This window comes from Natrix helvetica (assembly GCF_964273705.1).
Source record: "Natrix helvetica genome assembly, chromosome: 13".
NCBI lineage: Eukaryota > Metazoa > Chordata > Lepidosauria > Squamata > Natricidae > Natrix > Natrix helvetica.
This window is the reverse complement of record NC_138557.1, coordinates 5,783,161-5,806,376: the sequence shown is the minus strand read 5'-3', so window position 1 is coordinate 5,806,376 and position 23,216 is coordinate 5,783,161. Positions and strand designations below refer to the sequence as shown.

At 44.3% G+C, this 23,216-nt stretch overlaps 1 protein-coding gene across 1 annotated transcript in view; it reads right to left on the bottom strand.

The window, feature by feature from the left end:
• Positions 1-23,216, bottom strand: part of DNAH3 (dynein axonemal heavy chain 3) — a gene marked incomplete at its 5' end in the record, with an annotated part of 77,721 nt that overhangs the window by 32,525 nt on the left and 21,980 nt on the right. Inside the window, 19 exons of the mRNA XM_081965497.1 lie at positions 1,417-1,658; positions 2,539-2,650; positions 3,573-3,707; positions 5,107-5,326; positions 6,602-6,693; positions 7,372-7,548; positions 7,788-7,901; positions 9,215-9,323; positions 10,210-10,408; positions 11,370-11,484; positions 12,674-12,784; positions 13,349-13,441; positions 13,884-14,085; positions 14,290-14,426; positions 16,209-16,388; positions 17,738-17,854; positions 19,233-19,347; positions 20,513-20,604; positions 21,428-21,639. Of these exons, the coding sequence (XP_081821623.1) occupies positions 1,417-1,658; positions 2,539-2,650; positions 3,573-3,707; positions 5,107-5,326; positions 6,602-6,693; positions 7,372-7,548; positions 7,788-7,901; positions 9,215-9,323; positions 10,210-10,408; positions 11,370-11,484; positions 12,674-12,784; positions 13,349-13,441; positions 13,884-14,085; positions 14,290-14,426; positions 16,209-16,388; positions 17,738-17,854; positions 19,233-19,347; positions 20,513-20,604; positions 21,428-21,639 (2,774 nt within the window). The remainder of the gene's footprint in view (positions 1-1,416; positions 1,659-2,538; positions 2,651-3,572; positions 3,708-5,106; positions 5,327-6,601; positions 6,694-7,371; positions 7,549-7,787; positions 7,902-9,214; positions 9,324-10,209; positions 10,409-11,369; positions 11,485-12,673; positions 12,785-13,348; positions 13,442-13,883; positions 14,086-14,289; positions 14,427-16,208; positions 16,389-17,737; positions 17,855-19,232; positions 19,348-20,512; positions 20,605-21,427; positions 21,640-23,216) is intronic.

The following is a 23,216-nucleotide window of genomic DNA, read 5'->3' as shown; positions in this document are numbered from 1 at the left end:
CAACACCGAAGGCGCACGGAACGCTGTTCCCTTCCCACCAAAGGCGGTTCCTGTTTTTCTACTTGTATTTCTTACATGCTTTCGAACTGCTAGGTTGGCAGAAGCTGGGACAAGTAATGGGAGTTCACTCCCTTAAGCGATGCTAGGGATTCGAACTGCCGAACTGCCAACCTTTCTGATCGATAAGCTCAGCGTCTTAGCCACTGAGCCTTATAGCTAAAGGTAAAGGTTTTCTGCTGTCATTGGAGTTGTGCAAAGACATTTTCTGTGGTCATATGGCCCGGATAGACTGAGGTGCACAAAATGTACCAAAGTGGTACCTATTCATCTACTCACATTTGCATGATTTTGAAAGACTAGGTTGGCAGGAGCTGGGCAAGGGAGCTCACCCCATCACGCTACACTTGGTTTCTTGAACCTGGGCAGTCACTTTTCCAGCTGACAAGCCCGGAGTCTTTAACCACTGAGCCACCATGCCGCCTCTTGTTATAGCTGCCCCATGTCATTCACTATTTCAATTAATTGTCCCTGGTGAAGATTATATCCCAGCAGTAAGAATTCTGCCACAGAAACCTTCATGCTTACAAATTCGTTTTTCATTTTCCTGGCTCCTAGAATCATTATTTTTTGAAAGTCAAGTCCATACAGGTAGTCCTCGACTTGAAACCATTCATTTAGTGATCGAAGTTACAATAGCATGGGAAAAAAGGGACTTATGACCGGTCCTCAAACGTACAACGCTTGCAACATCCTCGTGGTCATGGGATCAAAATCTGGTTGCTTAGCAAACGGCATATATTTGTGACAGTGGCGGCATCCCAGGCTCATGGGATCACCATTTCCGACCTTTCAAGCTGGCATCTGACAAGGAAAGTCCATGGGGAGAGCTGGATTCGCTTAACGACCACATGATGCGTTAACAACTGCCATGATTTGCTTAACAACGGTGGCAAAAAAAGGCCATAAAATCAGGTGTGGCTCCTAAAGTGACTGCCTGGCTTAGCAAAGGAAATTCTATCCCCAATTGTAGTTGTTAAGTCGAACCCATTGCTTGCTATGGCCCGGCTTTGCCGATAACCGGAAGTGCAGTTTCTGAGTATATGGGTCTGTGTGTGTGTGTTGTCAGTGACTGTGTGTGTGTGTGTGTGTGCGTGCGCGCTTATCCCTTCAATTTTTTAAAATCCATTTAATAAAGTGGTTGACTATTGGACATGTTTTAGTGGGAAAACAGCATAAAGGTTACCCTAATTACCTATTTGGAGAGAAAAAACAGCACACACTAAGTGCTTTTTCCTTTAAATCAGATCAGTTTATCGGCTTCTAAAAAGCCCTTTCAGTTATTCAACCGAATTAGATAATGCAAGCTAGAGGCTTATGTCAGCGTTGGGGGTGGGGGGTGGGGGGGATGCCAATTACCTTTTTGTTATCGTCTAAGACGGTGTTCATGTTTTCGATCCAAACGGCATCAACCGGCCCGTCAAAAATAATCCACTTTCTGTCCTCGTTGGTGGAGGAGGCCTGCTCTCTGAAAGTGTTTGCAAGAACGCCGTCTGTCCACTCGTGGCTAACGGGATCAAAGCAGCCGTACAGCTGCCCCATGGTGATGGCTTTGGGGTTGATAATTTTGTATTCAACAGCAACCTCTTCCATTGATGGTTCTGAAGACAGGAAGGGAGAGGGAGGGGAGAAAGGGAGAGGGAGGGAGGGAGTTGGAGAGAGGGAAAGAGAGAGAGAGCAGGAAAGAGGGGGGAGAGGGGGAGAGGGAGAGGGAAAGGAAGAGGGAGATGGAGAGTGGGAGAGAGAGAAAGAAAGAGAGAAGCATATTTTCAATCCGAGTTTCTGAACCTTGATAACTTTAAAATAGGTGGACTTCAACTCCCAGAACAGTTGCAAAAACTCCCTTCCCTTAAGCAAGGTTGGTGGACTTCACCTCATGCTGGCTAGGGAATTCTGGGAATTTTAAATCCACACAGCTTAAAAGTTGCCAAGGTTGAGAAACCCCTATTGAGCACAAAGGGAAGGGATTTCCTGCCACTGTTTAATTGGCACAGGTTATTTTAACCCGCTGTTTCCTTCTTTTTAAAAAAAACAAAAACAAAAACCAGATTTGGGCTCCTTCGTAATGAGAGGGCCAATTTGGTCCGAAGATACGGTCTGATTTTGAGTGGTGCAGTGGCCTAGTGGTGGAGATCTCACCTCACCATCAGGAGGCTGTGATTCCGATCCTAGGTAGAGGCAGATATTTCTCTCTCTGGGCACAATGAGGTTATATTTGCTGAATAAAACTCTGCGCTGGGGACGGGAAGGGCATCTGGCCACTAAACTACGCAGCTTCATTCAGTTGCCCAGACTCCACCCCGCAAGGGATTATGATACTCCACCCCGCAAGGGTCATTAAAAGGAGGTGATGATACGGTCCGATTTGGTGATGGAAGGGGTTGTTATTGGGGGACTTTTTCTTTTTGTAACTGTTTCCCCAAGGGGAATCTTATTTTCTGTGTGAACGTGAAGCAGGGTGTCGTTCATTTGATCTCTCACCTTGGCTCAAATCCCCGAGAGCGGCAGCGAGCACTTTATACGCAAAGGTTTTGCCCCCCATTGGTTCGCCCACAATCATGAAGCCGTGACGCACCATCATCATCTCATAAATCTGTAAGGCGAAATAAATAAGAGGCATTCTTTTAACCTTGATGAGTGGTGCCTAGAGGTAGAGCTCTCGCCTCACAATCAGGAGTCTGGGAGTTCGATCCTAGGTAGGGGCAGATATTTCTCTCTCTGGGCACAATGAGAATTTTTCTGCTGAAAAAAGAAACTCCGCGTTGGCGTCAGGAAGGGCATCTGGCCAGTAAACGCTTCATTCAATTGCTTGGACTCCACCCGGCAAGGGATTATGGGGTCATTAAAAGAAGATGATGTTTTTAAACCTTGATAGGATATCCAGGGAGTTTTTAACTGTGCAAGAACCTGTTTGATGTTAATCAAGAGTTTTATATAGCTTTCCTACAACTCCCAAATCATATCAATAATATGCTTATGCTTGCTATTAGTGTTTCAGATTTCTAGATATACGTCTTTTACAGAGGTGGTATTTAGCAGGATCTGAGCAGTTCTGGAGAATCGGTAGTGGAAATTTTGTGTAGTTCAGAGAACTGGTAAATACCACCTCTGGCTGGCCCCGTCCCCATCTATTCTCTGCCTCCCGAATTCCAGCTGATCGGAAGGGAATGGGGATTTTGCAGTAACCTTACCCTGCCATGCCCAGCAAGGCACGCCCACCAAGCCATGCCACACCCACCAAGCCATGCCCACAGAACTGGTGGTAAAAAAAATTGAATCCCACCACTGGTTTTTTAGAGCATTGTTTCTCATCCATGGCAACTTTAAGATCGGTGGACTTCAACTCCCAGAATTCCATGCTGGCTAGAGAATTCTGGGAGTTGAAGTCCATTCATCTTGAAAGTTGCTAAGATTGATGCTCTGTTAACTCGATTAAATTAGCAGTGTGGGTCCTGACTTCCAGCCCATTGCTTTGCTAGCAATTTTTTTTTAAGGGAGAGAAAATTGAAAGAAACCTGAATAATTTTCCCAATAAACCAGGGAACTGGTTGAAGATTCATTTTCTCAATATTCTGATTCAATGCCTGGATGAAGAGGACGTAATCAGGTTGCGGAAGGACAATTCCAGGAAACAAATCAGATATGATTCCCTGTGAAAGAGAAGGGGGGGGGAAGGAAGTCTGGAAAAACGGAACTTCCAGGAAGACATTTATATGTATATTTTCAAGGTTTTATTACCAAGTTTGGCAAATGGTCAGGAGTCAGGAAGCATACACATTTAATGACAAATAAATACAGCTCTTCCTGTTCTGCATTCTCAGATAGATTCAATAAGTTTAAATAGATAGGGTTACTGCAGAGAATTAAGAAGCCAAACATATGAAGAAGTTTTAGAACTATTAACTTCCTCAAAGTTTTGTCATTTTAATAATGTATATTGAAAGATATATATATGTATGTATGTATGTATGTATGTATGTATGTATGTATGTATGTTGTAATTGTACTGATAAATAAATAAAGGGAGACTAGGATAGATCTATTTCGAGCTAATTAGCTCTCATCAGCTAGCCATACCCTTACTGGGATTAGAACCCGGGCTGTATATATCTTAGGCAGGAGTCTTAACCACTAAGCCACGGGTTCTCTTCCTTATCAGTATCAACACAAATACAAAAAGGCAACATTAAAAATAAAAATATGGTCTTCTGTGATGAGCCGAAGGACAGAAAGAGGGAGTAGTGACCTTCCTCCCATATTTGGTCATACCAGGGGTTGTAACAAAAATATATATGCTGGTTTTGTTGTATTCGGGTCTTTTCCCGTGTAAGGTTGAGATTGTCTTTGCAACGTTTTGGCAGGATCTCACCTGCCATCTTCAATATATATATATTGAAAGTCAGTTTGGTCTCGTGGCGAAGGCACCAGGCTAGAAACCAGGAGACAGGGAGTTCTAGTCCCAACCTTAGGCCTGAAAGCCACTGGGTGACTTTGGGCCAATCACCAGGAGACGGTGAGTTCTAGTCCCACTTTAGGCATGAAAGCCAATTGTGTGATTTTGGGCCAATCACCAGGAGCCGGTGAGTTCTAGTCCCACCTTAAGCATGAAAGCCAATTGGTTGACTTTGGGCCAGTCCCCCTCTCTCAGCCCAACCCACCTCACAGGGTTGTTGTTGTGGGGAAAACAACAACAGGCGTCTTGGATATGTTCGCTACCTTGAGTTATTTGTAAAAATAATAAAAGCAGGATACAAATAAATAAATACTATGCAGGTTTACAACCTTTGCCTCTTCCTTCCATGTATTTCAAGTTACTAACTGATTTGTATGTTTCCATTATATTTCTTTTATTTATGACACATTCACAGATTACAGATTTTACAGATTATCCACCCCACCCCCCCACCCCGGTACTGAGTTACCTCCCTTCCAGCTACAGGCAAATATACACATCTATTTTGCTTTTGATGTTTCCTAATCATTTCCTAATCCGATCCCTGTTTTATACTGAAGAAATATGTCTTACTGACATCCGGATAAGGATCTTACCTGGAACAAAGGAACATCTTGGGCCAAAAATTTAGCTAAGTTAACATCCAACAGAGCTCTGAGCAACAACACGCTTTCATTTTCTACAGGATATTTTAGCTTCAAGTTCCCTGCTGCTGTCAGCACGGATTTGACCGCTCGCATCCCATAATCGTAATGATGTTGTGAGGACAGCTGTTCAGAGCAAAGGCGGTAAGTGGCAACAATTTTCTGTGCAAGGCTGAAAAAGATAAGAAGATGTTCTCATTCCTGAAGACAGAAAATATCAAGCAGAGAAAGAAGGATAAATATCTATATGCAGGAGAACAAGTGGCAGAGTCAAAGAGAGTTCAGTCTAGAATCTCTTCTTCTTCTTCTTCTTCTTCTTCTTCTTCTTCTTCTTCTTCTTCTTCTTCTTCTTCTTCTTCTTCTTCTTCTTCTTCTTCTTCTTTTTCTTCTTGTTCCTCCAGGCCTTCCTGTCCTCTACCATCCTCTGAAGTCCATTTAAGCTCACACCGACTGCTTCAGGGACTCCATCCAGCCACCTCATTCTCTGCCGTCCCCTTCTTCTTTTGCCCTCCATCGTTCCCAGCATGAGGCTCTTCTCCAGGGAATCCTTCCTTCTCATCAGGTGGTCAAAGTCTCTGAGTTTCCTCTTCAGGATCTGGCCTTCTAAAGAGCAGTCAGGGTGGATCTCCTCTAGGACTGATCGGTTGGATCGCCTTGCAGTCCATGGGACTCACAGGAGTCTTCTCCAGCATAGGAGAATGCTGGAGAATGATGAATCCCTACGTACTCACAAACAAACTAAATCCATCTCCCTTTGAATTCCATTGACCCTCACCTAATTCTAAACAAGTGCCAACCATTAGTTGAGAAGATTCCTGTGCGTAGACTTTTAGAAATAAATCAGTTTAATTAGCATCTTTACATGTGGACCTGGTCTCTCCAGCCGGACATTACCCATATCATTACATTTATTTCCTTATTTGTAAGATTTAACACAGCAAAAAGCGTAATGCACAATTAAAGCAAATATATATAAATATGAAATCATGGTTTAGAAACATTGCAATGAAAACATTAGAAAAAAACAGCAAAGGCCTAAAATGAATATAACGTTCCTGAATCATTTATAAACATGAGAACAACGTAAATGACCAATTTTTCTTGTTATTAATGGGATGACATGAATTACAGTGCTAATGACTGGAATTTATTATTACGTCAGCCTGTGGCTGCAATTAAAAATAAGAAATTAATCACTCTAATCACTCTGTTTAGTATTTAAACATGTCATTCATCCAAAAAAAAAGGATGGTGTTATTGACCATGGTAGCTAGAAAGAAGAAACTTGAAAGCAATTATGAAGACACAAAATAATAATCTAAGTATTTTGACAAGATTCTAAAATGTTAGGTCCCCGGATGGGATTTTTGTGTATAAGAATAGGGTGAGGGGGGGAAAGAGTAGGAAAATGTGTCTTTAAAAAAAGCAATAGAGCAGCTTTACCTACCTTCTGGAATCAAGAAATCCCATCGAATAAAGTGAAATTTCACCAATCAAAGCATAATCTGGGACCATCATGGCCACTGTTCTGAATAAAGCCTTTAAAAAAATAACAACAACAGCGTATCCTGAAGAGAATATAAAGGAGAAAATCCCCAATTTTCCCTTATGAATCCTACAATACATCCCTTCAGCATTTTGTCCTAGTACATATTCACCAATAGAGGGGAGAATCATTTGACTGGATGGTATAAGGCTCCTGTCTTGAGCAGGGGGTCAGACTAGAAGACCTCTAAGGTCCCTTCCAGCCCTGGGATTCTATGACTATGATTCTAACTGTAGATATCGTATTTTTCAGAGTATAAGACACACTCACCCCCCCCCTAAAAGAGGCTGAAAATTTGGGTGCATCTTATACTCCGGTGTGTCTTATACTCCGAAAATTGGTTGGGAGGTTTGACGGTTTCAAGTACAAGCTCTACGGTAAGTCCCTGCTTCACTCAGTTGTCAAAAATCTCTGGAGAAAGAAGATGCTAAAAAGAAAATGCCAGGCAGCCTGTCTGCAGAGTGCGTTTTCCATGCTGGCTAGGGAATTCTGGGAGTTGAAACTTACATGTCTTAAAGTAACTAAGAGCATCAGACTGGAGAATAAGCAAGGTATTTCATAGGAACTATCCAAGGTCCTGAAATATAACTGACACTTCTTTGGATTGCCGAATTCTGTTTGTTTACTCCAATCATGGTTTCTCAACTTTCTCAGGAAAGACAAGGGTTTACCTTGAGGTTATCTGGAAGTTCAGCTCGGCCTGCATACCCAGGATTCATGGTGATGAATACTGCACAAGTTGGGTTAAGGGAAATTTCCGTGCCTTCAAAGAGAAAAGTCCGCAGCTTGCGAATAATAGCCTGTTGAATACTGAGGATCTGTTGTGCTACCACAGAGAGCACTTCAACCTATGAAAATCAGGATATAAAAGCTTTAGTTTTAAACCAGTATAAAAACCCATATAATAGGAGTGTGATCTAGATCAGGGGTCGGGTGGAAGACTTCTGGACTTCAACTTCCAGAATTTCCAGTCATGCCAGCTGAGGAATTCTGGGAGTTGAAGTCCACAATTTGTAAAGTAGCCAAAAAGAGACTTTTGCATTAGAGGGTTTAGACCACAAGAGCTATTTATGCTAGACATAATTACCTCAATTCTGTTGAACTCATCAAAGCAGGCCCAAGCCCCAGCCTGTGCCAGTCCTTTAAAGAATTTGCCCATCGCTTTGTAATCAAGACCGTCTGAGCAATTGAAGACCACGCACTAAAACACACAACAACACATTTCATTGTAAGTTTCCACTTTTCCCCAGCAAGCTGGTCAAGGCAACACTCTTCACATCTCAGTGTTGTGGCCCGCCAGTGGCCAGTGGAGCTGGCAGCAGATTCGGACAGTGAGGAGGTTGGGGAGGAAGATGGGGCAGTCCTGGAGTCTGGGGAAGGCTCTGATGAGGGCTCTGTGTCGGAGGCAGAGAGGGGGCCAGAGCTCTCTGATAACCATAAGTTATCGGCTGCCTTTGGAGTCAGACATCAGTGAGGCAGATGAACAGCTGGACCCTGTTCCCAGTGTGCACATGCGCAGAATTGCCAGACAAAGGGAACAGCTAAAGAACAGGGGTTGACTTGGGAGTAAGGCCACAGGTGGATGCTGAATGGCCCCTCCCAGAGGAAATAGAGGAGCGACAGGGGAGTGGAGTTTGCAGGAGACAATTAGTTCCTTTAATTGTTTGGTGACTCTCCGAGACTCCTGGCTAAGTTCTGCAGATATCAGCCTGGCAGCTCTCCAAGCCAGAGAAGGTCTGCGACTGTAAATCCTCCCTGGAAAGACTTGGCTGGATGTGAAGGAGCAGAATTCACAGTCAATTAATAAAAGGGGTGTTTGTCGGGACAAAGAGTTTGCTTCATGCTCTTGGGAAGCCTAAGTCAGAACACTCAGCAACAAACAGATCAAAACATTGAGGTACAACTATTCTCTGTAAGCCCATATATTATACAGAGAGAGATAAGAAAATGACTAAAGCAAGCATCCTCCTGACTCACCGGAAGATAAAGGAGGAAACCCGTTCATTTATTCACTGCAAGGTGCTCTTCTAATAAAAGTAGTTCTAGGTTTACACAGTGTTTATTTCTTGGTCTGAGCTATCTTGCAGGGCTTATGTTATCTTTCTCCTCCCCTCAACAGTTGCAGAGGACATTTCACAGAATGCACTTGAGAGGCCAAGGCTGCAATCAGGGTAGCTAAAAGTCTGTATACCTCACAAATATTGGCTGTACATAAACTTGTACATCCAGTGGCTATTTTTCCCTATGACACATAGAGCGGGAGGAGGAGGAAGATGAAAAGGAGGAGGGGGAAGAAGATGAAAAGGAAGAGGAGGGGCAGGAAAGGAGCAGGAAGAGGAGGAAGATGAAAAGAGGAGAAAGAAGAGAAAAAGTGTACGAGGACGAAAAAAGAGAAAAGAGGAGAAGCAGAAGGAGAAGAGAGAGAGGAAAAGGAGGAGGAGAAAAGAAAAGAGAGGAGAAGGAGAAGAAGGAGGAGGAGAAGAAAGAGAAGGAGATTCCTGATTCCTTTGGTACCTGCTTAGCCAAAGCTTTGGCAAGATCCTTAGTAGTTTCTGTTTTCCCAGTGCCGGCCGGTCCTTCGGGAGCTCCTCCTAGATTTAATTTCAAAGCTCCCATTAAGGTCCTATGACATAGAAATGAGATTATAGAGAGAAATCAATAGATACATATCTACACAAAGACCCACCCTCATTCTCTCTTCACATAGACATACACTGACATGTTATCCCAATCTTTGTGCATGATTTATGGTGCTACATTATGTGTGAATCAGGCCATTACGCCGTCTTCAACCTAAGCGTAATATAATGTGTGACTCCAGTCATTGGTGTCAGGGGGCGCAAGGGATGTTGTCACACAAATTATGACTGATATTTAGTTCGTGATGCAACAAACCTAATTTATGTTGTTGAGAGAAATAAAGGGTCTCCTTGGCTATTTCACACTATCTTTTAATAAGGAAATAATTCTATTGACTAGGGGACGAAATTAATACACTTTTATCCAAGAAACAAATTCTACAAGAAATATAATTTTGCTTCCTGCCCTGATTCTCCCCCCTCCATCAAATCTGTCAGAGTTTTGGCAGTGTGACTATTATTATGAGATAAACCCAGGAGCAAAGCACAGCTCACAGAGCCTTTAGACAATTAATAGTGGTTTATATAAACAGACATACACATGGTAGATAAATCTCTTACCACTCAGCTATGGACACAAGGAGAGAAATGAGATATATGATGAGAGAGAGACGTCCTCTAATGGCCATGTATATATATATCGACACCTCTTAAACCGGTAAAAACTTGTGTGGACCCCACCAGTGTCTTAAACTGTCTATACCTGTATTGCTGATTCATCCTCATTGCATCAACTTACAGTTTACAGCTTACAACCTTACATCAGCTGGCAGCTATTAAATCCTCAGTACCTGATAAAATCAATGCTTTTGCTACCCTTGGATCTATAAATATTTTATCAAAGATTAAAAAATTGGGGAGGAATTTTACCTGTAGCATCGGTCTGTCAGCGGAGTTATCACCAAACGTAACGAGTTACCCAGGTATTCATATCCGTACTTGGCTTCGGTTGTGATCATTCGGACCATCACATCTCTGTTTTCCCAGTAGTATCGCAGCTGAGAAATCCACTGGAAATCGTTCAGATCTGAAACTCGGTCTTCAGACAATTTTGCCACCACGTCGCGGGCTGCAGGGACAAAATTTTACTTGGAATAAGTAAACATTCGTCTGTTGTGCTTAAACTACAGGGTGGTTGTGTTCTTTGGGGCTCTGCGTATAAGTCAATGGGGAAGCCAGATTCACTTAACAGCTGCAATGATTCATTAACAACCGTGGTGACTCACTTAACAACCGCGGCCAAAAAGATTTTAAAATTGACCATGAATCAGTCAAAATCACCGCCTTGCTTAGCAAAACAATTCTGTTCCCAGTTGCAGTCCTAAGTTGACTTGTATCAAAGATCTGCAATTTAGTAACTTCTCATCCAGGAGTGTAATGGCTCAGTGGTTAAAGACACTGAGCTTGTCAGCAGGAAAGCTGACAAACCAGGTTCAAGACGTGAGGGCTGTGTGATGGGGTGAGCTCCTGTTCCTTGCTCCAGCTCCTGCCCATCTAGCAGTTTGAAAGTATGAAAATGTGAGTAGATAAATAGGTACCACTAGCAGTTCAAAAGCATGCAAATGTGAGTAGATAAATAGGTACCTCTAGCAGTTCGAAAGCATGCAAATGTGAGTAGATAAATAGGTACCACTAGCAGTTCAAAAGCATGCAAATGTGAATAGATAAATAGGTGCCTCTAGCAGTTTGAAAGCATGCAAATGCAAGTAGATAAATAGGTACCTCTAGCAGTTCAAAAGCATGCAAATGCAAGTAGATAAATAGGTACCCCTTCAGTGGGAAAGTAACAGCGTTCCATGCCCCTCAACACATAATCATGCTGGCCACATGACCACGGAAGGGTCTTTGGACAACATTAGCTCCCTTGGCTAAGAAACAGAGATGAGCCCTGACCCCTAGAGTCGGACACAACTGGACAGGAAAACCTTTACCTTTATCCCCTCATCCGTAACATTCCTTGCTCTCCCTTCCACCCCTCTTAAGACAATCCATACTTCAACATCTTTTTCATCCTGCCCATTGCCACTTACCATGCACATCAATGACCGTGAGGGCACCCAGGGTCAACCGAGCTCCGCTCGACAGCTTTCCTCTCACCAGCTCCACGATCTCCCCAATCTGCTTGTTGCTTTTTTCTAAAAATGCCTGAAGCAGAGACACAGCAATGAGGCTGGGCCTCCTCCTCATGAGAGCCTCCTCACGAGATGGGGAAAAAATGGCCCCCAGGAATTCCCAAAACAGATCAAAACATTGGGGTATTTTTCTCTCTCTCCTATTTTAATAAAGGAGTTACATTTTTAAAAAAATATCACATACAGGCAACCCTCGACTTAAAAAACAGTTGTGAGTTGCAGGCGGTACGCCCCAGTATGGGTGTACCAGTGCCTGCTGGGAGCAACAGGTACCGTTCCGGTACAGTGCTCCGGAGGGCCCGCCCGCCCGCTCTCTTTACTGTTTTTTTAGCTGTTTGGGGCTTCTGCGCAGACGCACGGAGCGTACAGCGCCTGCGCGACACTCCACCAAGCAGCTGGAGAGTCGCGGTGCATCACGGGTGATAAGTACACATGCAAATGCGAGTAGATAAATAGGTACCACTAGCAGTTCGAAAGTGCACATTCATGTGGTGGACGCCGGGCCTCGTTGCACCATACCGGTTGCACCGGGATCCGGAACCCACCACTGGTTACAACGGTCCTGAAAAATGTGATTTATGACTGGTACTTGCGATTACGACCGCCACAGCATCGCCGCAGTTGCGACATCCAAATTTTAAGTCCTTGGCAAACCAGCATCCATTTACAACAGTTGCAACATCCTGGGTTGTGTGACCGCCATTTGCAACTTTCCGGCAAGCAAAGTCGACGGGGGAAAGCAGATTCGCTTAATGACCCTGTGGCTCACTTAATTGCAGTGATCCAATTAACAACCTTGGCCAAAAAAAAAAGGTCTTAAAATTGGTGTGACTTACTTAACAGTCCTTGCTTAGCAATGGAAACGTTGCTCGTAATTGTGGTCGTTAGTCAAGGACCGCCTGCATAGAGCAGGACTCAATTATCTTTTGTGGTTTTATCCTTAAAAGTAAAATAAGAAGTTTTTGGGGGGAGGTCATAACTCTGAATGGTCACTAAACAAGTCGTAAGTCAAGGGCTACCTGAACATTGCATATCTAGATAGGAAACCCATTAATGTTGTGCAGTCTGGTACAATCTCTGCACATCAGGCGTCACCAAGCAACAACTGGAGAATTTGGGAGTTGTAGTCCCAACCTATCTAAGATGACTGAGAAAAGTTACTATATCTGGAAATTTAAGGAGTACAGTATGTGTGAAATTACAGGTAAAGAGTTTTCCTGTATGGCTTCCGATACTTCTTTGGTCCAGAAGATTGAAGATACACAAATCACAACTTGTCCTGGCCACTGCAGCACCCATGCTTTTCGAGGAACCTAAAAAAAAATACACACACATACACAGACAAGAAAAAAATATTTGTGCCTTTTCCAGCTATAGCTATGGAGCATCAAACATCTGTTTTGATAGGGGTCAAAGAAGCACTTGTTAAAACCATCGTTAAGCCCTAAAACGGGCTTTCTTCTTCTCTTTTTTAAAACATTTTTTTAGAAAAACTAAACAACAGCCCTGCAACAACCCTGCCATTTTTGCAGCGTTTTCCTATCCCTTGTGCCTCTCAAAATCTCAGGGATTCCCTTTCTCCTCAAATGGGCCCTTTTAAAGTGAAAACTCCAGCTTTTTTTCTCAAGCTCTTACGTGACTCTAAAGCACATTTTTTTAAAAATTGGATATATCAATATACGAATGAATGCACAAGCTAGAACCTGTGGACAGCGACTTCGGAAAACATAATGGTTTCAGCTTAGAAAATACAGCTGTTAACAATGGACCCAAGACTTTTAAGCACATCTGCATCTTGATTCCTTTGGTCAGATTATGTTCCTAAGGCTGTGGGGTGCAAGTGAACTCTTCAAAGGATTTGTGGATTAGCTGCTCACCTCATCGTACCCTTTGATGCCATTCCCCATGACTTGCCTAATGCTACCCAACATCATTTCTTCCACCTGCAACAGCCATTTCTCAACCATGCCCTGAAAGAATAAAGTAAAGAGAGAGAGAAATGCAAACAAAGACAAATTACAATGAAATCACACAGGAAGGAAGGAAGGAAGGAAGGAAGGAAGGAAGGAAGGAAGGAAGGAAGGAAGGAAGGAAGGAAGGAAGGAAGGAAGGAAGGAGCAAGGGAGCGAGGGAAGGAAAGAGGGAAGGAAGGAAGGAAGGAAGTAACAAAGGAAGGAAGGAGCAAGGGAGGGAGGGAAGGAAGGGAGGAGTAAGGGAGGGAGGGAAGGAGAGAGAAAATGAATGAATGAAGGAAGGAGCAAGGGAGGGAGGGAAGGAGAGAGGGAAGGAAGGAAAGAAGGAAAGAACAAAGGAAGCAAGAGAAAGGAAGGAAGGGCAAAAAGACAGAGAAGGAAAGAGAAAAAGAGAAAGAAAAAAGAGAAGGAAGGAAGGCGGGAGGGAGAGAAGAATTACCCTGGCGTGAACTGGAAAGATTTTCTTAATAAAAGGAACAACTTCCTTCTCTGAACTGATCATTCCTGTGATTTCCAATGCTTCGGTGAACTCCAGTTTTGCGATCCCCTCGAAGCACTTCTTCAAGTGTGGCTGAACGCGGAGAGGGTCTTTGGTTTCAGATAAAATCTCCAACAGCTCATCGTTTGAAAGGAAGAAGAACCTGTTCAAAAGAGATCCCAGAGGGTCACGTCTATTACTTTAGTGTTTTCCAATCTTAGCCACATTGAGACATCTGGACTTCAACTCCCAGAACCACACCCCCCCCCAGGCAACAGCACCTAAAGGAATGGAGGAATGAAGGTGTGCATAGCCAACCAATGGTTGCAATGAGTATTCTTCGCCTGCCAATTGGGAAGAGACATACCTTGGGAAAAACAATCTCTTCTTTTCTAAGTAATTATTCAGGCCCTTCTGGATGTCTTCCAAAAACACATTTGCTTCTTGAAGTCGGTTCAACATCTTGGGCTGTTCCGTAGCAACGAGGACTCGGGTGTCTTTAACCTATGATTAACAACAAAGATGTAAGAGACATCTCTGGAGATTCTCCATCATCCTGGTCATGGTTGTCCCAAAGGTGCTTTTTCAAGAGACAGCTGGACTTCCTGTTGTGGCCCACCAGTGGTCAGTGGAGCTGGCAACAGATTCGGACAGTGAGGAGGTTGGGGAGGAAGATGGGCCAGTCCTGGAGTCTGGGGAAGGCTCGGCTGAGGGCTCTGTGTCGGAGGCAGAGAGGGGGCCCGGGCCGTATGCCAGTTATCAGCTGCCTTCAGAGTCAGACATCAGTGAGGCAGAAGAACAGCTGGAACCTCTTCCCAGTGTGCGCATGCGCAGAGCTGCCAGACGAAGGGAACAGCTAAAGAACAGGGGTCAACTTGGGAGTAAGGCCATAGGTGGACAATAAATGGCCCCTCGCAGAGAAATAAAAGAGGGGTGAAAGGGGAGTGGAGTTCGCTTGATTAGTTTCTGACTCTCTGAGGCTCCTTGCCCAGTTCTGCAGATCTCGGCCTGGCAGCTCTCCAAGCCAGAGAAGGTCTGTGACTGTAAATCCTCCCTCGAAAGTCTTTGCTGGATGTGAATGAGCAGAACTCACGGCGAATTAATAAAAGGGGTTTTTGTCGGGACTTCATGCTCTCGGGAAGCCTCGGTCAGAACACTTCCTTGGTTTTTGGTTTTCTTCAAAAACGTTTCACTTCTCCTCCAAGAAACTTCTTCAGTTTTATATTTATGGAGATTCTCAGTCATCCAGGTCACGGTTGTCCCAAAGGTTTTTCCTTGAAGACGTTTTGCTTCTCATCCAAGAATCTTGCTGGATGAGAGAAGCTTCTTGGATAAGAAGCAAAACTCCTTCAAGGAAAAACAAAGAAAACACAGCTGGAACACCTCTGGAAAAAGCACCTTGAACTGAAGAAAAAGGTTCTTCAGTTCTAAGTGACAGAATTGAAGCAGCTTCTTGGATGAGAAGTGAAATGTTTTCAAAGGAGGAAAAAAAACCAGGAAAATCCAGTTGCCTTTTGGAAAACACTTTTGGGACAAGACTTACCCCTGTTTCCCCAAAAATAAGACCTACCCGGATATTAAGCCCAATCGGGCTTTTGAGCGCATGCGCTAAAAATAAGCCCTTCTCCCAAAAAATAAGCCCTCCCCTAAAATATTTAACTGCATGTGCAGCTGGTTCCCACCATTTCCGGGGGGGGCATGCCCCACGCGCCCCACATGCACCTGCCATCCACGAGGAAGGGCCTTGTGGAGGCCACTCCCACCAACCCTAGCTACCGCACCCCTTCTCTTAGTGGCAGCTGCCAAAGAGTGGCAGGACGAGCGACGCTCGGGCTGGCAAGTGTGTGCCAGAAACAGAGGCAGAACTTCCAGTCCTCTCTGGATCAGCTGATCCGTGGAACATGGGCTGAGGTTAAGGGATCTCCTGCACCTCAAAATTAATAAGACCATCCCAAAAATAAAGCCAAGCGCTTATTTTGGGGGGGGGGGTGTCAAAAGAAAATAAGACCTTGTCTTATTTTTGGGGAAAGATGGTAGTACTTCCGGTTGCGCTCCTTCTCTGAACTATCTTGCGGGTCTCACCAATGGGCCACCTTTATACCAGAAGCCAAAAACACAAAGCTAACCGGTCGACCAAGCTAACCAACCACTTCCACCAAGTAACCAAGTTCAACAAGTTTTCGGAATGCCACCACGAGATCCTTCATTAAGCCGACGTGACGATGACTCTGGGCAAAATTCTGAAATGGGTATTTCAAAAACCAGCAGGCCAAAACCAATCCCTACCGCTTGGCCCATGATGTCCTTCCAGTAAGCGTCTACTATTCCAAATTTTCGGCCTTCTTCGGGCATTTGAGCAATAATATCCTCGGAGCTGAAGATGGGTTCCAAGTAGAGCCAGGTTGCCTGACATTTTAACCAGTTGTCCATAATTTCCTGCATCAGGACAAGTTTTTCTTCCCATTTCTGGAAGAAAAATAAAACCGACTCAGAGGATCATCATTTGCAATGTTTCCAGCCAGTTTCTGACAAACCAAGTCACTGAATGGACTACATGTGTCAGGCCTCCAGTCATATTATTTTAGGATCTTTGGCCTGCCACACTCTCTTTTATTTTATTATGCTGTTTCATTAGTGGGGACTTGAGAGGGGGAATAGTAAGGAGTAGAATGTTGTTGTCAAAATAAAACATTCCTTTCTAGAAGCCCAAGGTCATCCTTTGTCTTTGCACCTCTGCACCTGACCGGAACTAGATGGGTGGAAATGCCAGCGTAGAGATGGAAGATTGGGCCATGTGATGGACTTGTGGGTGTGAGGGCAAGATCATGAACTTTCAACTGGGTGGGAAACCCAGGAAGCTTTCAGATTCGGGTTTTCCACAGTTTGTACCAACATGTCTCTCTTATTAAATTGGAACTTTGAGGAAAGCTCTGCCTTGGACTCTGATTCAATTCTGGATGATATTTGGAATGCTGACAACATGATTCATTAAAAGTGCAGTGATTTGCTTAACAACCGTAGCAAAAGAAGTTGTAAAATCGGACGCTATTCATGTAACAACCACTTTGCTTAACAACGGACATTGGAAGTGTGATGAGATTCCTCTTGATGAGAAGGCGATTAGGAAAATAGAATGTGCAGAAATGAATGGATTAACATTAAGAATTAAAGAGAAAGAACAAACTGAGTATTATAAGATATGGGAAGTATTTTATCAATGGTGAATAGGGAAAAAGAGGGAAATTAGAAATGAGGGGAGAAGATTAAAAAGGAGTAGAAAATATGTTAAGATAGAAGTATAAACAAGATGATAATTCTTAGTATTATGAGGAGGAAGATAATTATGATTAATGTTAGTGTTGTACTTTTATTAGAAGATACATTAAGAGGGAAATGAATAAGTTAACAATGTTTACTTATACATTGCAATTTTAAGATTAGAGAATTCATATTAATGTGCACGATGTTGTAAATGCTGAAAGCTGTTGCACAAAGATATTTGTGCCCAGACGACACAATGTTTAAGGAAAGATGAAATGTTTATATGTTGAAAAATAAAAAATATATTTTTTAAATAAAAATGCAATGAACATTTTGGTCCAAATTATGGTAATAAGTCCTCAATCATCCCTCCAAGATCAGAGATAAAACACTCAATTTTCTGAATCCTGTCCCTGATAATCCTCTCTCTATTGCATAGTAAGATGTCAAGGAATGGTTTAAAGGAGATCAAATTTAGTCCAGCTTGAAGACAACGACCGAGTGTCTGCTGCTGAAATCTGACCAATGCCACAGGCCACTGTTAGGCCACTCACCCGACATTCTGCTTCGATTGGCTTGATAAACGGAGAGCCGCACATGGTCTGCGTCTTGATGATGTGGTCATCCAGCAAGAGTTGAATGTCATCAACAGCTGAAAGGATGCTGGTGTCCTGCAAAAAAAAACAGGTGTTTGCAGGGAAATTAAAGTATTTTGACACTTGATTTCTAGGATCTTAAGACTCTTTTCCACTCCCCAACATAATACGGGATCCATCGCCCTGTAGATGCAGACGTCAAGAGCCATGTTGGCTGTGGAATTCCAAAAGTTGAAGTCCACATGTCTGATGGATGCTCACCTTGAGAACCGATGCATAACTTTAATAACCTGCTATGCTTCCTATCTTATTTTTTTGCTTCATCATGATCTCAATTCTTATGAAGGTAAGCCCTGACACAGCTTTCTCTCCTTGGTTTCCATGTATCATCTGTATCGGAAATTACTGTGGCTGATGATATGAGGGTTTTCCACCTCTACAGAACCTGTCTACTCCTCCTCCTCCTCTTCCTCCTCTTTCTTCTCTTCCCCTTTTACCACCTCAGGTCTTGAGGCAAATACAAAATTCTGGTTCTTGCACTTGCACTTCTGGCGGCCTCAACCATTGTTATTTGATGCTGCTGTAGTGTGTCTTCGATGTTGCCTCTCCATCTTCTTCTGGATCTGTCTCGTGTTCTTTAACCTTCTCCTCTTTTTGTACGGTATAGAATCCTATAGAATCCTATGACATTCTATAATCCTATAACCTTTTATCTGAAGTGGTGTAGGGTTTCCTGCCTAAGCAGGGGGTTGGACTAGAAGACCTCCAAGGTCCCATCCAACTCTGTTATTCTGTTCTGTTCTGTTCTGTTCTGTTGTTCTCTTCTCTTCTCTTCTCTTCTATTCCATTCCATTCCACTCCACTCCACTCTCTCTAGGTCAGTGTTTTTCAACCTTGTCAACTTGAAGATATCTGGACTTCAACTCCCAAAATTCCCCAGCCAAATTCTAGGAGTTGAAGTCCAGACATCTTCAAGTTGACAAGGTTGAGAAACACTGCTCTAGGTGAACAAACTGCTTAATTTGCTGTTTCTGTATGGAGTTTAACCTTGTTTCTATTCCAATTCTTTCTTTTATGATCTCATGTTTTAATTTTATCCCTTCTGGCTTTCCTCAAACATCTCATTTCTGTGGTGACTAACTTTTGCTTACACTTAATTGCAAGCATTCATGTTTGGCACTGGTAATGCAGGGTGGGGATGAATATGCTTTGTATGAGATGATTCTTTGTGCTGACGGTACATGACCGGTGGTGCAAAATTCACACAACACACACACACACACACACAGAGCAAACAGCCTAACTAAAGAGTTCTCCTCTGAGGTTTCTTTCATGTCTATGATCAGTTTCTCAATGGCCAAATCAGGAGCAGACTCAAAGGAGGTCAGCACCTTCAGTGACAAAACATGAGTCAGACCAGAATTCAATGACAAAGAACAAAGGACCTACTGACCGTATCCCTGTATTTCACAAAAGTGAAACGGATGTTGACCCATTCCGATTTCATCTTCTCCATGTTTTTCTCTAAGGAATATTCTTTGCTGGCTGCGGCACCAATCGGCTCGATTCTACAAGGGAAAGGAGAAAGTTAGTAAAATTGGCACCTGATACCCCTGGAAGGAACGAAAGAGGACGCTCAACTTTCTCCGCTTTGGATTCGTAGCTTAACCCAGTTTTATCCAGGAACACTGATGTGGTCAGGGCGCTAAAAGAGAAGAAGGGGAAGATTTTGCAAACTACAGCCGGGAAAATATATTCATCGCCTTTTTCTGTATCCGCAGTCCTCGATTGACGACCACAGTTGAGCCCAAAATTTCCATTATTAAGCAAGACAGTTGTTAAGTGAATTGCCGCCCCATTTTGTGCCCTTCCTTGTCGCAGTTGCTAAGTGAATCGCTGCAGTTGTTAGTTTGGTAATGCAGTTATTATGTGAATATGGCTTGGCCATCGATTTTGCTTGTGTGAACGTCACAAAATGTGACGTGACCCTCCCAGGACACTGCAAGCCTTCATAAATATGAACCAGTTGCCAAGCGGCTGTTGTGGCCCCTCCGGCGGCCAGCGGAGGTGGCAGCAGATTCGGACAATGAGGAGGGTTGGGGAGGAACATGGGCCAATCCTGGAGTCTGGGGAAGGCTCTGATGAGGGCTCTGTGTCAGAGGCAGAGAGGGGGCGAGAGCCATCTGGGAGTTATGTGCTGCCTCCGGAGCCTCCAGTGTCGGACATCAGACTCCCCCTATTCCCAGTGCGCGCATGCACAGAGCTGCCAGAAGGCAAGAACAGTTAGGACAAAAGGGACAACTTGGGAGTAAGGCTTGGAGGAGATTGGCCCCTCCCATAAGACGTAAAGGAGGAGCAAAGGCACATGAGTCTTTGCAGGAAGCAACTTGGTTCGTTCTGGTCGGTTTAAATTCTGAAGCTCCGTTTTGACTCTGTGCTCCAGAGGCTGTGAACTTAATTCACAGCCTTTGAAATAGAAAGATGGTTTTGAAGGCCAAGCGTGTGCTTTCTACTGTATGAGGAAGCCTAGGTCAGAACAGCGGCTGGATTTTGATCACGTGATCAGAGGGGTGCTCCAATGATTTAAAATGTGAGAACCGGCCATACGTGCCACTGTAACTTCAAACAGTTGTTAAACGAAAGGCTGCAAGTCGAGGACTATCTGTAAATGTCTTTGGTTTCAGCAAACAAGGATAAAGGATTTTTTGGGGCTGGGGGGAAGGTCTTTCTTACTTTTCAATGTATTTCGATAGCCCGTATTCCAACATATTCATCAATGAAGTTGTGTCATCTGGCCGTATCTCATAGCCCACAATCTCACTGATCTGGAAAATCAGAAGGGAGAGAAGCATTACGAAGGAGACATGGATGAAAATCCTAAATCAGGGACACCCCCCCCCAACTCCCGGTCATTGGAACGGCATTGGGTTGTGACATGCCAGCAACCGGGCCACGCAAACAAACGAAACGCCATTCGTGGGGTGCAGGCAGGACACAAAACCACACGCTCCTCTGTCCTGCAAAAAAACCTTCTCTCCATGGAACCGTTCCCTGGTGCCCAAAAGGTTTTGGGCCCGCTGTCTTAAATCATATGGGCATAATAGCACTGTTTGGTCTTCAGGATTGTTAGCAAGGTATGGTGAAAAAAGGGAAGATGGCGATCAGAAAATTTGGCATTTGAGCATGGAAGAAGGGACAGGAAAGGAGAAAGGGAAAGAGGTAAGGCAAAGAAAAAGAAGAGAAGATGGGGAGAGAGCAAAGAAGGAAGAAGAAAGGAGAATAAAGACAGAGGGAGGGAGGGAGGGAGGGAGGGAGGGAGGGAGGGAGGGAGGGAAGGAAGGAAGGAAGGAAGGAAGGAAGGAAGGAAGGAAGGAGATTATAATGAGAGTGAGAGAGGGTCTGACGGAAGTCCTGCCTTAGCACTTGGCCACCACAGATGCTCATGACACGGCCACCACAGCCACACCCATCACAGCCCACCAAGGTCAAACACAAACTGATGCGGCTCTCAATGAAATCGAGTTTGACACCCCTGCTTTGCAGCATCTGTTTCTTGAACGGGTCTCAAACTCGGAGGCTTCCCCGCTTCTAATCCACACACACAACCTTAACAACTCGGCCCGTTGGCTATTGTCCAGATCGGCAGACCTGTTCCCAATGCCGGTCTTTCATCCCATGATTGCAGGCGATGGAAAGGACAGGCAGATGTTGCTTGAACTTGTCGATTTTAAACTTTACATTCTCCGCCATCCGCTTGGGGCCCGGGAGATCTAGAAAGGTCTTGGTCAATTTGTACATGGTGCGCCACATATTAGTGACGTCCTCGGTGATTTCCTCCGCGTTCAGTTGGAGGACGGACCCTGCATGCCGCAAAGGCCAAAAAATACAAGACAATGAAAGAAAGGAATGCTAGAAGCAAGCCCCCGCAGAGGGCTAGAAGCAGGAGCCTGCTTTCGAAACCAATTAAGTTTGACACATTCTCGAGGCCATGAAAATATGAATTAGGAATGATCCTTCTGCATTAACGTGACAGCTGAATTAATGTGACACTAAGGTGACAGCAGCAGGAATTATAAACCTCTGCTCCCCCCCCCCTTCCATCAGCACACGGTTGGCTGGAGCTGGTAAATAAGCAGAAAGAATGGGCTTTGAATTATAATTTTTTAAGCCGGTCGGGTCCTTGGGCGGGGATTCTAATTGGGGAAAAGGCAACCTCAAGGATAAAAGGAAAAAGGAAATGTGCTTTAAGACAGCTGTGTGTCAGGCCTGCAGAGGTTCCTTTAAGAATCTTTGGCCTGCCACACTTTCTTATAATTTCCTATGTGTTTCATTAGTGTAGTAGTTGGGAGGGGGGAATAGAAAGGAGTAGGATTGTGGAATGTATGTTGTCATTCTTTTATAGAAGCCAAGGTCATCTTTTGTCTCCGCACCTCGACACCTGACCGGAAGCAGAGGGGTGTAGATGCCAGCGTGGAAGTTGATGATTGGAACATGTGATGGATTATGGGGTGTGGGGAAAGATATGAACTTTCAACTGAGTGAACCCACAGGATGTAAAATAGAGTTGAAATTTTATAGCATAATGCCAACATGTCTGTCTTATTAAATTGGAGCTTTAAGGATAACTTTGCCTTGGAAAATGATTTAATTCTGCATGATATTTGGAACGCTGACACTGTGTTGAGCGGGAAACCAACTTCAAAGGGAGGCCTAATTGGGGAAAGACGATTCGGTTTGGAAAATGCTTTCAGAGCATAAAGGATTCTCTGAGATGCCAGACCTTTTAATGGAATAACAGAGTTGGAAGGGTCCATGGAGGTCTTCTAGTCCAACCTTTTGGAGCTCAGGGACCACTAAATTCATAATTTTAAATCCCCCGGACCACTAATGTGATCTGACTAAGGACAAGCGGGGTGGGTGTGGCAAGGTGGTCATGTGACTGGGTGGGCGTAGTCAACTCAATGTCACTCATGTTGAGGGGCGCCTTGTCAGCCTCTATTTACCCCTCCCCTCCCAGCCACTCCTTGCCCGCCCGCCCGGGCTCCTTAGGAAGCAGCTGGAGCTAAGCAGCCGCCAGGAGAAAGAGTTGGCAGAAAAGCTCAGTTCGAATTGGATCTGGCCGAGAAGGAGGCTCAGCAGAAGCACCTCACTGAGGACTAGGAGCATAGGCTTTCCAAGCAGAGGGAAGATCTGCGGGAGTGCAAGGCCAGGTGCCGGTGCCTGGAGGCTCAGCGGGCTGAGATGGTCAACCAGTTCCAGGCCATGATGCAGTCTCACTGGAACGAGGCCCTCCGGCTCTTTGCCACCAGTGGTGCTTCCCTCCAGCCTTCGCCCAAAGCCCCCGCACCAGGATGCTGAAGCAGACCCCGTCGGAATTTCTTCCCCCTCTCTGACCCGCACAAAAAGATGACTGCGAAGCCATTATTATGGCAACTCC